The sequence below is a fragment of the Balaenoptera musculus genome, chromosome 13 (assembly GCF_009873245.2).
Source record: "Balaenoptera musculus isolate JJ_BM4_2016_0621 chromosome 13, mBalMus1.pri.v3, whole genome shotgun sequence".
Classification (NCBI taxonomy): domain Eukaryota; kingdom Metazoa; phylum Chordata; class Mammalia; order Artiodactyla; family Balaenopteridae; genus Balaenoptera; species Balaenoptera musculus.
In genome coordinates this window covers 85,915,037-85,928,093 of record NC_045797.1, presented here as the reverse complement: position 1 = coordinate 85,928,093, position 13,057 = coordinate 85,915,037, and the positions used below count along the sequence as shown (strand labels likewise).

General features: G+C 53.8%; 1 protein-coding gene across 10 annotated transcripts in view; it reads left to right on the top strand.

Annotated features, from left to right (window-relative positions):
• RNF144A (ring finger protein 144A) overlaps positions 1–13,057 on the top strand; it is a 118,759-nt gene that overhangs the window by 97,333 nt on the left and 8,369 nt on the right. For 9 of the 10 annotated variants that reach the window (XM_036872378.1, XM_036872379.1, XM_036872371.1 and 6 more), the window contains 3 exons: positions 756–963; positions 4,323–4,473; positions 9,327–9,416. In XM_036872378.1, coding sequence (XP_036728273.1) covers positions 756–963; positions 4,323–4,473; positions 9,327–9,416 — 449 coding nt within the window. The remainder of the gene's footprint in view (positions 1–755; positions 964–4,322; positions 4,474–9,326; positions 9,417–13,057) is intronic. The other variant, XM_036872381.1, reaches the window with a different exon arrangement.

Below are 13,057 nucleotides of genomic sequence, written 5' to 3'. Positions count from 1 at the left end.
GGACAAAGGGTCCAAGGAACCAGTAACCAGGCTCACGTGAAGGACAGCTCGGGACCGTTACTTAAAGAAATGTGAGATATGAAAGCAGATGTGAAGGAATGGGAGTGTTGTGGTGTTCTGTTTTTCAAAATAAACCTCCTGACTAATTTCATCAAATCAGGCTTCTTAGTGACGTGGGCTCTACTTCAGAGGGAAAGCCTGCTGTTGAAGAGTGAATTTCATACAGTCCTTAGCTCAGGGCTTAGATTTGAACTTGGGAGGGAGACAGTCATAAGTCAGAGGTCTGACCTTTGATGAGAAGAAGAATCAGCCATCTCCCTTCCCTCTTTTCCTTCCATCCTTAACCAATATTTTGGGATGCCCGATGCACACCCGACCCCAGGCTAGGTTGTGAGGCTACGAGCCTGAAGGACGGGCCTGACTGCACGAAGCTATGTCCCAGGGCAGGCGGGCAGGGAGCAGGAGGTGGTCCCTGGACCACAAGGCTTCCAGGATGTAGGGGCTCCTGAGCCACAAGGACTCTGGGGGTAGTTGGGGATCTGCTGTCCCCCACGTGAGTGGAGTGGGAAGTGGGGAGTGGCCCGGGGGGGAGGAGGAGGAGCCAGATGGGTCCCGGATCGTGAAGGGTATATTATGTCTGACCTTGATTTCCTTTTCTCCCTTAAATACGTGAAGTCCGTGTCCATCAGTCCGAAGCCCCGCCAGATCCTTGGTCCTGCAGAGTTTGACTTGCCCGTTTTTATTCCCTGTGCCAGAGGTGCTCCTGGACCCCTGTCGGACTTGGTGCCCGGCGTCCACCTGCCAGGCTGTGTGCCAGCTGCAGGAGATGGGGCTGCAGACCCCGCAGCTGGTGCAGTGCAAAGCCTGCGACACGGAATTCTGCTCCGCCTGCAAAGCCAGCTGGCACCCTGGCCAGGGCTGCCCGGAGACCATGCCCATCACCTTCCTTCCCGGGGAGACCAGGTACGCTCGGGGCAGACTGCAGGCCGGGAGAAGGAATCAGCCTTCTCCCTCAATGTGCCTCTGGGGAGGACAGGCCTGCAGCCCGGTCAGTCTCCACGTACGCTCTTCTCTTGGGTCTCATTCAGACCTGGATTTGTTTATTCGTTTATTATTCATTTTTGAGAACTGATTATGTGCCTGGCACTGTGCCAGCCTCTGGAAATAGAAAGATGCATAAGAAACCGAGTACACTCTGCCCATCCAGAAAGGCAAACGTATGAACAGTCAGTTACTATGCAGGGTTTTAAGTCCTGTGATACCTGAAGTTTTTCCAAGACTCCATCGTGCTGAAGATGATCCGAAATGGGGGTGCAGGAGCAGGAACGAGAGGAGGGGGGGCAGTGGTTAGAAATACCAGAAGGTTCGCCAAATACAGGCTCCTGGTGCCTGAGGCCAAGGGGGCCACATGTGCCTGAAATGGGGGGCTTGGCAGGAAGGATGCGGTAAACCGCCGTAGCGGCTTTGCCCTCCCGTCCCCCGCCAGACCCTCAGCCTGGATGGCCAGGTGGACACCACAGCATCACTCTGTGTACCTTGAAATTTAGTAGGTTGAAGCATAGAAATTGATAGTATTCAGCTGTTTTGTCCTCCAGTATCTGCAGTGGCATCTGGTTCAATCAGATAGAGGTGGCCCAGTGCCTGTTGAGGCCACTTCCTGGTGGAGTAAATCTCACCATCCACCTGAAGGTGTCACCAGCCTCTCTTCCTCTGTCCCCATCTGCTGCCCCCGCCCCTCTCCCCACAGCTCGACCTGCCCAGGGACCCTCGTGGTGACGCCGGACACACCCCTGTCGCCTGCCACCTGCACCTCTGTGCTGTGCCTGGAATGTCCCTTCTCCACCCTCCTGCTTTCCCTGGGGACTCCTTGCCACCCTCGAGGACGTGGCTCATGTCCCCTCTTTTGTCAGGCTTCCCAGTTCCCAGGGCAGGGTTGGAGACCCATTCTCTGTGTCCCCCATGGAGATCGTTTGCATTGATGACAACACCAGCCTTGTTGGATGTTAGTTCATCTGTTTATGTGGCCAATCCCTCCACTAGGCTGAGCTCTTGTGTTTGTTTGGACATTGTCACCCCAAATCTCGGCATACAGCAGGCGCCGAAACGCTAGAATGATCACTTAACTTATACTTAGGGTCTTGATCCTTCATAATTTTGCGAGAAGAGCCACACTGCATGTGTGACAGATTACACATAACTGGGAGAGCTGGATTTCCAGGCTGGGGAAGAAGCAGGTAGAGGGCAGGAGGGGCTGTGCCCTCGTGAAGCAGTCGGGTGACTGTTTAAGAGAAGGCCCCACTTAGTGAGTGAGGGGCTCCTCCCTTCCAAGAACCAGTGAAACCCGGAGTCAGGAAGAGCCGGTGTCCTGCTCTTGGGAGGGATGGAGAAGGGGTCCATAAAACCTTCTTAAGGTGGAGGGTGGTGGGTGTTGGGAGCCTGACGACTTAGTATTTCTTCATCTGTGGTGTTCTGGTCTCATGGAGGTCATTGCCCAAAGACCGCAATCATGTCACGATGGCACAACGTACGTGTATATTAAATCATCCGTGATATACCTTAGAAAGAACAAGAACAAACAAAATGAAAAAAAAAAAAAATCAGGTTGTGCAACCTAAGAAACTGACGCAAGGGCAACTTGAATAAGAACTCACAAATCTCATTTTGTGAAAATATAAAAAACAAAGATTTTACCAAAAAAACCTGACTTTCTGGCTTACCCAGCCACATGTCATAACACGTGTTATGACAACCCTGCTTCATTGTAAATCACATTCTGTGCGGCCAGGCTGGTCTGCAGTTTGCTGTTAAATTAGAGATGAATTTGAGCTACAGTTGTATTATCTTTCAGTAATAGTATTACTAACAACTAGCATTTATTGAGTGATTACTATATATGTGCTGGATTCTATGTGCTCGGCACAGAGAAACTCTTTACATCTTCATCACTCGCTCTGAGACGGATGCAGTTTGCCTCATGTCTGCAGACGTGGAGACTGATAGTATGTACACAGCCCAGCTGGCTGGCTTGAATGTCTGTCTCCAGACCCCCTGACTACGAGGAGGTACTGCTTCTTTCCAGGGCGTCTTACCTGGTCACCTTGTACTAGTGAACGAAACAAGAACCTATTAAGCTGGAGCACATGCCCCACAGCGTAGGAGCCCCGAGCTTAGGAAAACCCTGAGACTGCAATTGTTTGGAAGCTCACTGATGCTCAGACAACCGTGTAAAGTGATGACATAATTAAGGCTGACATTCACTATGATGCTTGTGGAAGATCCTTCAGCCAGAATTTACTCAGGATGCCAGAATTTGCTCACTTGTAGTGAATTTATACTCATGAATGCATTAGGTTCTGAAAAGGCTGCTCACCCCAATGGGAAATCATTTTTCTCCTGGTGACATTGAGTAGCTGCAGTGAGTTCAAACAGTACGTGCCCCATAATCAGTGATAACTGCCCTTGACCGCTTCTTTTTCCAGATGATTCCATATTTTTAGCTGTCTTTTAAGATGAATAGCATGGGATGGACATCGTTCTACCCTCAACCTAAAAAGATACCTGGGCTGTCTTTTTATGAGCAGCATAGAATCATTGCTGCCATTTACGGGGCACTTCACACAGGCCTGCACTGCCCTGCGCCCTTCACACATGCATAACGCCATCTGTCACACTCACACTGGCCAGAAGGCTGGGCCTCAGAAAGGTTGCCACCCAGCCTGTGTGCAGAAGAGCTGCACTCGACCCCAGGCTTAAATGCCACCATGCTCACCCCTGGGGGCCTGCTCAGACCCCTCAGGAAAACAATTTTGTACAGACAAGCCAAGTAGATCTTAATAAGCGATTAGTGTGTGTGTGTGTGTGTGTGTGTGTGTGTGTAACTTTTTTTTTTTTTTTTCTGATCATGGCGAAGAGCATACCATGTGTTATCAACCCTTAGGAAAGCACACAACTATATGAATAAGGGCATAACATTTGACCGTACTCCCATTATTCAGAGGCCTCCATTCTCAGCCCTGTGCCCTATTTTCTTTGTGTCGTCTGTGCGCATCTAACTGTAGACATGTGCTGACCGTGCTCTTTTCCCTAAGTCAAACTGGCTGCTTCCCAGTTTTGCGGTGATTGTTTTCCAGAGTTCGAGTCTCTTTGGTTTGCGGTGATTGTTTTCCAGAGTTCGAGTCTCTTTGGTTTCAACATATTTCATTTAACACAGGTGACCTCAGTCCCTCTAGTTGAGCTGGTGCGTCCAGGGTTAACCTGTGCTGGCAGGTGTCTCCTGGCCCTCCGGCCCTCTGAGCACAGCCCTGATGCAGCTTCTCCCTCAGCAGCTCCGCTTTCCCGCTGGAGGAGGACGACGTGCCCATCAAACGCTGCCCCAAGTGCAAGGTCTACATCGAGCGGGACGAAGGGTGTGCACAGATGATGTGTAAGAACTGCAAGCACGCCTTCTGCTGGTACTGCCTCGAGTCCCTGGACGTGAGTACGCGGCGGGGGGCTTTGTGGGTCAGGCTGAAGCCAGAAGCGTGCGCCAGCCGCTTCACTGAAGTTACACAGTCAGGCGTTTTCTCTGTGCGTATTTATGGTAATATGAGCTCCCTGGATGCAGTGGTATCAAAAGATGGGAGTTTGTGCAGGAGCTCTGGGAGCGGAGGGTCAGCTCAGGCTGGGGCTCAGCCTGGGTGTTAAAGGGGTGGGTAGGATCTCAGCACCTCCCCACATCTGGGAGCTGAAACAACAGACGTTGATCTCTCCGTGCTGGATGCTGGACGTCTGAGATCAGTGCCGGCGTCATCAGGTTCTGGACCCTCTTCCTGGTGTACAGACGGCCGCCTTCGCTGTGGCCTCACCTGGCAGAGAGAGGAAGCTCTGCACTCTCTTCCTCTTCCTGTAAGGACATGAATCCCGTCACGGGGGCCGCAGCCTCATGACGTCCTCTGAACCTAAACACCTCCCAGCAGCCCCACCTCCAAACACCATCACACTGCAGGTCAGGGCTTCAACATAGGAATTTGGGGGAATGCAAACAGTCCGTAGCAGGGGCCGTTCCTGGAATAGCAAGGATGACGGAGGCAGGGGACCGCGGATGCTGGGCGCGGGGCAGTTACTTTAGTGACGCTCGTGTCACCTGCAGGGCAGAAGAACATACAGACCCTCTGCCGCCTGGCAGAATGGAAGTTTCTGGCCTCATACGGCCACCATCTCCCCAGTGTACCCTGCACGGTCTCTGCTGTTTAGAATGATGTCTGAAGCATTACAAAGTCTTTAGGGCCTTCAGAGGCTTTATGTGTATAGTTTCTTTATATATCATATATATATAATTATATATATAGTCTATATATATAGTCACTATATATCATATATAGGCTATGTATAGTCTCCCTGTATTATACATAATATATATATGTAATTTGCATTTTACTGTATTTCTTTTTTTTGAAAACTGATTATTAAATTATGTTATATTATCTAAAGTCTGGCCTGCAATTTGCAATTCCTTATCAACTTTTCCTAAAGGGGAAAGGAAATGAAATGCCAGTTTTACCTCATGTTATCAAATCTCCTGGTAGATTTTTGGGGGGAAGTATTAGAAATGGACAGACACAGACTTCCAGAGGGAGCATTGCTTCTGCTGTGACCTCCCCTGCTACCTTGACCTCCCCGAGGTCTGTCCCCTTTGAGCCCAAAGCTGTTCTCTCTCTGCTCTGGTCTCTGGAGAGACACCCTCTCTGTCCATCTGTGTGTCCGTCTGACTTGGCTCTAAAGCACAGTCCCTGCCGGCCAGAGGCCCCGTTGTGCCCTGGCTCTGCCCGGACCGGGGACAGAGGTAGCACAGGGCAATTTCCTCCTTGAAAGTCAGCGTCCTCGGGGCCAAGGTGGCCTGTTTTCCTCTGTAGATGACAAGCTGCTGAAAAGTGACCCTGTGGCCACAGAAAACAGACCCTGAGGGGCAGGAGGTCAGCTCTGCAGCAGTCAGTCAAGGACAGTAGCCGTGATTTAAGACAAGTGTGTGAACGTGTGTCTGGAAGCAGCAGAGCTTCTGAGACGGAGGAGGGGCTTACACGTCCCCCTTCCCTCCTCTCGAGAATTTTCCTCTCCGAGCACCGGCTCCTGTGCACGTACACCTCCCGGAGTTATCAGTCATCTTAGGGTGATTCTTTCCATCCTCGTCCTTGCCCCTGCCCCCCGCCAGGCCCCGCCCTCACCTGTGAGGCCCAGGACCGCACTGCTTCTCTGCTGCCCCTGCGGGCCCAACATTCACCGCTTACAGACAGAAGGGACCCGCTCGCCTTCTGTCGTTTTTGGAGGTGGTGGTCAATGGTCCCTATTTATGAAGTGATGCTTATGTGGGCTGAAGCTTAGGCTGTCTGTGACTTGCGCTGCACACCTCTGTTGTTCCATACGGACACTCTTTCTGTGAGAGGTGGAATGATGATTTCCTGACTTTAGGAAGCAGTCCAGGAAGGTTAACCGTCTTTCCCCAAAGCACCGACGGAGTGAGGAATGGACTCGGCATCCACTCTCTGGTCTTTCCGACCCTAAGGCCCAGCAGCTTGGGTACGACCAGTCCGTGTCGGCCAGAGTAGGGCAGGAAGCCTCAAACCTTCCGTGGTGGAGCTGCTCTGAGGAATTCATTGTTATCTGCGAGCATCTGGGCCACCGTGCTCTCCTTCGCCAGCACCATTGTTTCTGCTTCCACTCAAAGGCTTGATGAGGCTTCTCTGAACAATGTAAGGGAAACGTTCACTCTCACCACGCACCTAGGTTCCTGGCAGGCCCTGCGGTGGGTATGCCCAAGGGCTTCATCCAGGAACTTAAAGTCACGGTGAAATCACTTGTATATTGTAAAATCATCTTGGAGTGCTTTTGTTAGGGAGAAGGCTTTTGTTTTGCTCAGGAAGCGTGCCGTGAGTGTTGGCAACTCAACTCCGCATGGAGGCCTGGGCTGCCAGGATGTCGCTGGCAAAATCCGTGACCTTGAGGGGCTGGGGACCTCCCGACTGAGAAGCCCCTGGGAGCACCAGGTCCTAGGGAGCAGTGCTACAAGATAGCTGGTGTGGCGTCCCCAGCAGCCCCTCTGGGGCGGGTCACTGGGTCTGGGGTGGGTCACTGGGTCTGGGGTGGGATGGGGTGTGGGCACAGCTATGGGGAGTTAGCTGACCGGGCAGAGGGCAGAGTGTGGGAGATGGGTCACCTCCAGAGGACAGGACGTGGTCAGGAAGGATGTGGGCTGTACGTGGTCTGTGTCTGGCCGAGGCGGGGGACGTGACCAGGGTCTCCGTGCCGAGCTAGAGCTGGACCTCTGGCACGGGGGCTGGTGCCCCCCGAGCACTGGTCCAACAGCAGCTTGATGAGGGCCACGTGGGGCATCTGTGACCTGGGTACCCCCCGCCCCTGACCCGGAGTCAGGATCCGCGTTTCCCCAGGTGGCCCCGGTGACTGTAACGTCCAGCTGGGTTTGTCCAGCTTTGCCAGGCGAGAGCCCTGAAGACTTCTCAGCTGGGTGACGCAGCTCAGCTTGCGTTTCAGAAAACAAATCCAAAGGCTGTTAGGCGTCTACAGAGCAAGACTGTGAGAGGCAGCCTGGGAAAACGAGTCTTAAAATGGGACGTTAATCTCCGTGGTGTGTGGGTGAAAGAAAACAGAATTAGGAGTTCAAGGAACAGAGAGTCTCCGTGGACAGAAGTCATGAGAAATGGCCCCAGAGAGGACAAGCTCCAGCCAGAAGAGGCGTGCATTCACCCGCGCCTGTGCTTGCTTGGACAGATGAGGGTCTAGGACGGGGTGAGTCGGGGGTGGCAGTCTGGGCCCTCGCTACAACCCCCAGAAAGCCAGGATTTCTGGATGCTCCAGCGTGGGTTCAGGCTCCGCGAGGCCGACCTATGAAATCATCAGACTGGAGGCCGGCGGCTCTCAGGATGAGAGGGGGGCTCCCTGGGAGGACCACCCAGCGGGGCCGCGAAGGGCCAAAGGACACCACCGCCACCGGCTCTGCCCGGCCCTCGGAGGAGTGACTTCCCGTCTCAGACACCCTGGGCCTTGTGCTTATTTCCCCTTTTCTCAAAAAGAAGCCCTGTTTACAGCCTCAGTTAAGTGAACAAACAGCATCGGCCTCTCTTTTGTGCTGTTTACTGAACTGGTTCTTTTATGAACAATAGGGGAGAAAATGGCACCTCCTGTACGTGAAGAAGCAGAGGGTTTTGTCCAGAAAACCCACTCCTGCACCTCGGTCACTGCTTGCTGAAGTCTGGGGGCTGAGCACCGAGCTGGGGACATGGTTACAGAGGCTGACATCAGTTCAGGGTCCCAGCTCCAGGACCCTGATGGTCTGGTGAAGATGGTCAGGGGAAGGTGATTGGAGATGGAGGTGGGATGTGAGGACAGCTGGAGGTGGTAGGGTGGGCAGGACGTTCCCTCGAGCTCCCTCTCACTTCTAGACAGTCCGAGGAACTGTTAGGCGGAGGGCGGGTCTCCTCTTGAGAACTGAGAACATTTTCTTGGTCTGAGCTGAGAGGAGGCACTTTCAGGGCGAGGAGGATGGAGCAGACATAAAGGAAGTCATTGCATCCCGGAATAATCCTGCCAGGGTGGCGGGAAGATGCTCAGGCAGAGACTCGTGGGGAGTAAAGCACAGCCAGGGCTGGGGGAGCCCCTGACCTACTTGTTCAGAAGGCCTGCATCAGCAGGGAGTGCCTGAGCCCGGGGGGCGGGGAGCCGGGCTGGGGCAGAGACCGACGCTGGAGCACGGCTCCCTCTAGTGGCCCCTGAGCAGTCTGTCGGGGACGCGCCACGGAGGAGGGAGAGCCTGGGGACTCACGGGGACCTGGGGTGGCAGCAGCCCCCTCTGGGTGTACGTTCTTCCTCTGCTGTCGCCCTCGTTCTCTCACATCCCCAATTTGAACTTAAAAAAAGGAAACTGGGGGCTTCCCTGATGGCGCAGTGGTTGAGAATCCGCCTGCCAATGCAGGGGACACGGGTTCCAGCCCCGGTCCGGGAAGATCCCACATGCCGCGGAGCAACTAAGCCCATGCGCCACAACTACTGAGCCTGTGTGCCACAACTACTGAAACCCACGTGCCTAGAGCCCGCGTTCCGCAACAAGAGAAGCCACCACAATGAGAAGCCCGCGCACTGCAATGAAGAGTAGCCCCTGCTCGCCGCAACTAGAGAAAGCCCGTGCGCAGCAAAGAAGACCCAACTCAGCCAAAAATAAATAAATAAAATAAATAAATTTATTTAAGAAAAAAAAAAGAAACTGGGACCAGGCAGGACTCATTCACTAAACAGAGAGGACTCTCCCACCCACCCCTGTTCTTTCTCTTCCTTCTCAGGATGACTTCCTCCTGATCCATTACGATAAAGGGCCCTGCAGGAACAAGCTGGGCCATTCCAGGGCATCTGTCATCTGGCATCGGACACAGGTAGGAGGCCGCTCACCTCGAACTCTGACCTCCGGGGGGAGAGAGGGAGAGAGACTGTGTGTGTACACGTGTGTGGGGTTTCCAGGAGACTTGCCAGTTGGTCCAAGGTCTGTTATATAGAAAAACAGCTAGTAAATGGGGTTCCTGCCTGAATTTTTCCCGGACTAAGATTATGCTTTCAGTAGGCCTGGAGTAAATAGGCACCACACTTAGCCCGTGATGATTCTTCAACATCAGGCTTTCGATTGCTTGCACCTACTCTTGACCTTGCTAATGACCCACTGTGCTTAGTCAATCCTTGCATGGCCTTTAATGGAAGAGCTTTCCATAGAGGCTCCCAGGTGAGCAAATTAGTCACAGAGAAGGGTAAGAGGGAAAGAATGGAAAGGTCCCTGGGTGGCGATGTCTCTGCAGCTGGTGCGGTTATTCATACTTTCAACACATATTTATTTCCTACTGTGTGCCTGGCAGTATTCTAGGAGCTGGATATACTCCAGTGAATAAGATAGATGCATCCTTCTCTGATGGAACCCACATTCCATGTAGGGACAGATAATGTATATGTACATGATGTGAATTCAGCTATAGGGGAGGTGTGACTGGGGAGGGGTCTTTTAGATGGTGTGGCTGGGAAGGCTTGTTGGAGGTGATGTTTATGACTGAGCACTGAGTTTTGGGGAGCTGGCCGTGGGAGTAGGTGGGACAGGGCAGAGGGGACAGTCCAGGCAGGGAGGACGGAGATGGGCTAATGGGCAGAACTATGGCATAAAGGTCCGTGGGGACAGAGCAGCAGGAGGCAGCAGTGGTCAGAGATGATCAGAGTTGACCCCACGGGCTTTGCAGGCTGAGGTGCGATCTTCGGGGTGTGCTCTGGGCGCGGGGGCAGCCCACCGAGGGGAGCTGCAGGCAGGACCCAGGTGTGCGCCAGCTCCTGGGTGCGGGGAAGAGCCTTGATGGGCTCTGACCATTACCACATTCTCGGCATTTCTCAGCACAGCCTTGAAGCAGGCTGTCTGGGAGATGCAGGAACGGAGACTCAGGCAGTTTTGTGGGAATAGAAAGAGACCACCCGTAACTGTGCTTCTTCGGTGATCCTCACTGCAGACCACGTGGCAGGGCTGATGAGTCCACAGGCGGCCGGACAGTAGACGGTCCTGGCTTTGCAGGCCATAAGGTCTCTGTTGCAACTATCAGCTCTGCCTGGTAGGGAAGCAGCTGCGGCAGACAGTATGTCAACAAAGGCCCATGGCTGCATTCCAGGAAAACGCTTTAAACAATCAAGTGGTAGCATTGACTGTGGCAAAGGTTGCACAATTCTGAATGCAGTAAAAACCATCAAATTGTGCATTAAATAGGTGAGTTGCGAGGTATGTGAGTTATAGCTCCATAAAGTTGTAAGAACCAAACTAAACAAAACGGACTGTGGACCGGATCTGGCCCGAGGGCCAGTCTGCCGACCTCGTTGTGGAGAGTGGATTTTAGCTGCATTTTATTTCGTCCTCCTGGCCAGTACGGCCAGCTCCAGTGCTCGCCCCTCCACCTCTGCTGTGTAAAAAAAGCACCCCAAACAACAGAAATAGACTCCCTCGTGGTTCTAGAGGCCAGGAGTCTGGAGTCGAGGTGTGGGCAGGGCTCCCTCGGAAAACTGTAGGAGGGGCCCTCCTGCCTCTTCCTGGCTCCTGGCCATTCCCTGCAGTCCTAGCTCCCGGCTCCCAGGTGCGTCTCTCCAGTACTTCATCTTTCTCTATGCACACCTGTCTCTGTGTCCAAACTTCCCTTTGGATGAAGACACCGGTCGTAATGGATCAGGGCCCATCCTGGTAATGTCATTTTAACTTGGTTCCCTCTGTAAAGACCCTCTTTCTGGATAAGGAGCTGCCTCTCCACGTGGCCTGAGCTCCCTAAGAGCATGGCGGCCGGAGCCGTGGCAAGCTTCCCAGGAGAGCGTGAGAGCCGTGGAAACCATTGTCACCCTGTCCGATAACAAGGCTGGGCTGGGCGCTCACACCTCAGCCCTCGTGCCCGTTTATCCTCGGGAGTGAATCACGTGTTCCTGGGGTCCTGGAACAGCTGCAGTTCCTGGTAACAGTCATTTAGAGAACGGGCCCTTGAGAAGTGCAGAAGCCTGGACAGGGGTCCGTAGCCTCCCTGTTGTTGAGGAAGGAGCCTGGGGGCACCCCCCACCAGCCTCCCTCAGCATCGTCGGTCGGCACCTGCCAGGGGCATCTGCTGAGTGCCAGCTCTGAGCCACATGGACAAAGGAAGCCCCCCCCTCCCCGATCTCAGGCCCCTCTCGGTGCTGGTGGAATTGAACAAAGGCACTCGGGGTGCAGGGGTCTCTTCCTTGGGGTGTGAGGAGCCCTGGAGACACGCAGGGTTGTAGACAGATGTCCACACGTTAGTGCTGGATTTGGGGTAAACAATATAATATGAGTGAACAGTGTCAAAAGGAAAGTAAGGGAGTCACAAAAACTAGCAAAGTGTGTGACATATAAACCAGGGACGAAGGCCAGAGGCTTGGAAATTAGCGAGGGACGTGGTGTGCGGTGGAAGAGCCCCACCCAGAGCAGACATTCATGTACAACCACAAGACCAATTTGCTCTTAAGCCTTCAGTTTTCATAGTTAGAACCACCTCCCAGAACAAGATACAGAATCTCCATTACTGAAAGGAACTTTCGCTCTCGTAATTCGCTTTTAGAGGTAGAGCGTCCACGTGGAAGCTGAGAAAGTCCTCATTTCCCTTGCGAGTCTCCTGGTTTTCCATCCGACTGGTGGCCTCCATTCCCTTACCTCTCAAACGGGCTTCTGGCTCAGGACATGTTCATCACCTGCTTCGTCAACGATCCGCAAGTGGAGTTTCACTTTGTATTTATCACCGAGTCTCTTAAGCAGAAATGCAGGCTTGATTGTCTTCCATCAATTTACTGAGGAAAATTGCATTCAGTGTCTCCCTAGCGCCCGGGGGTCGTAGTAGGCGCTGATGTTCAGATGCTCTGGGACGGCGGGCAGGCCCCCATTCCATGGCCCGACTCTGGGTCTCTCTCTGCAGTCCCCCTCCCCTCTTTCTCCTCGTCACTGCCTGGCCTTCGGGACGGGAGCCCCCCAGCTGTGCTGTGTCCCTCTCCCTGGCCCTGCTGCGGCCCCGCTGCTGTCCTGGTCCTCGTCACCCACTCCTCTGTCTCCCTGTCTTGTCCGTGCCCGGCTCTGCACGTCCTAATTCTGCCCCCGTCCCTGACCACACTGAGGGGTCGCGGCCCAGACCTTCCTCCTGCCTTCGCGAACATCCTCTGGAAACACGCTTGTTGGGAAGCGCCCCTTGCCTTTCCCAGTGCTGTTCCAGCGATCAGCCGTCGTCCGTAAGAGACAAGGGCGGCATTCCTTTCTCAGTCAAGTAAAGCTTCTTCCTTAGGAGGCCGGCACCTGACAAGGGGGGTCTCACCCACGCTGGCTCTTCCTTTCCTTCTGAGCAGGAGACCCATCTCCCTGTAGAGAGAGCTCACTTTTAGCCCGAGGGCGGCATTTAACACGCGGCTGGTTGCTGGTGTCTGTGCTCACCTGTGCTGGAGGTGCCCTCACTCAGCCCCCCCGGGGCCGGGCCACAGGCAGGGGCCTCGCGCAGTCACCTGTTCGGAGGGTATT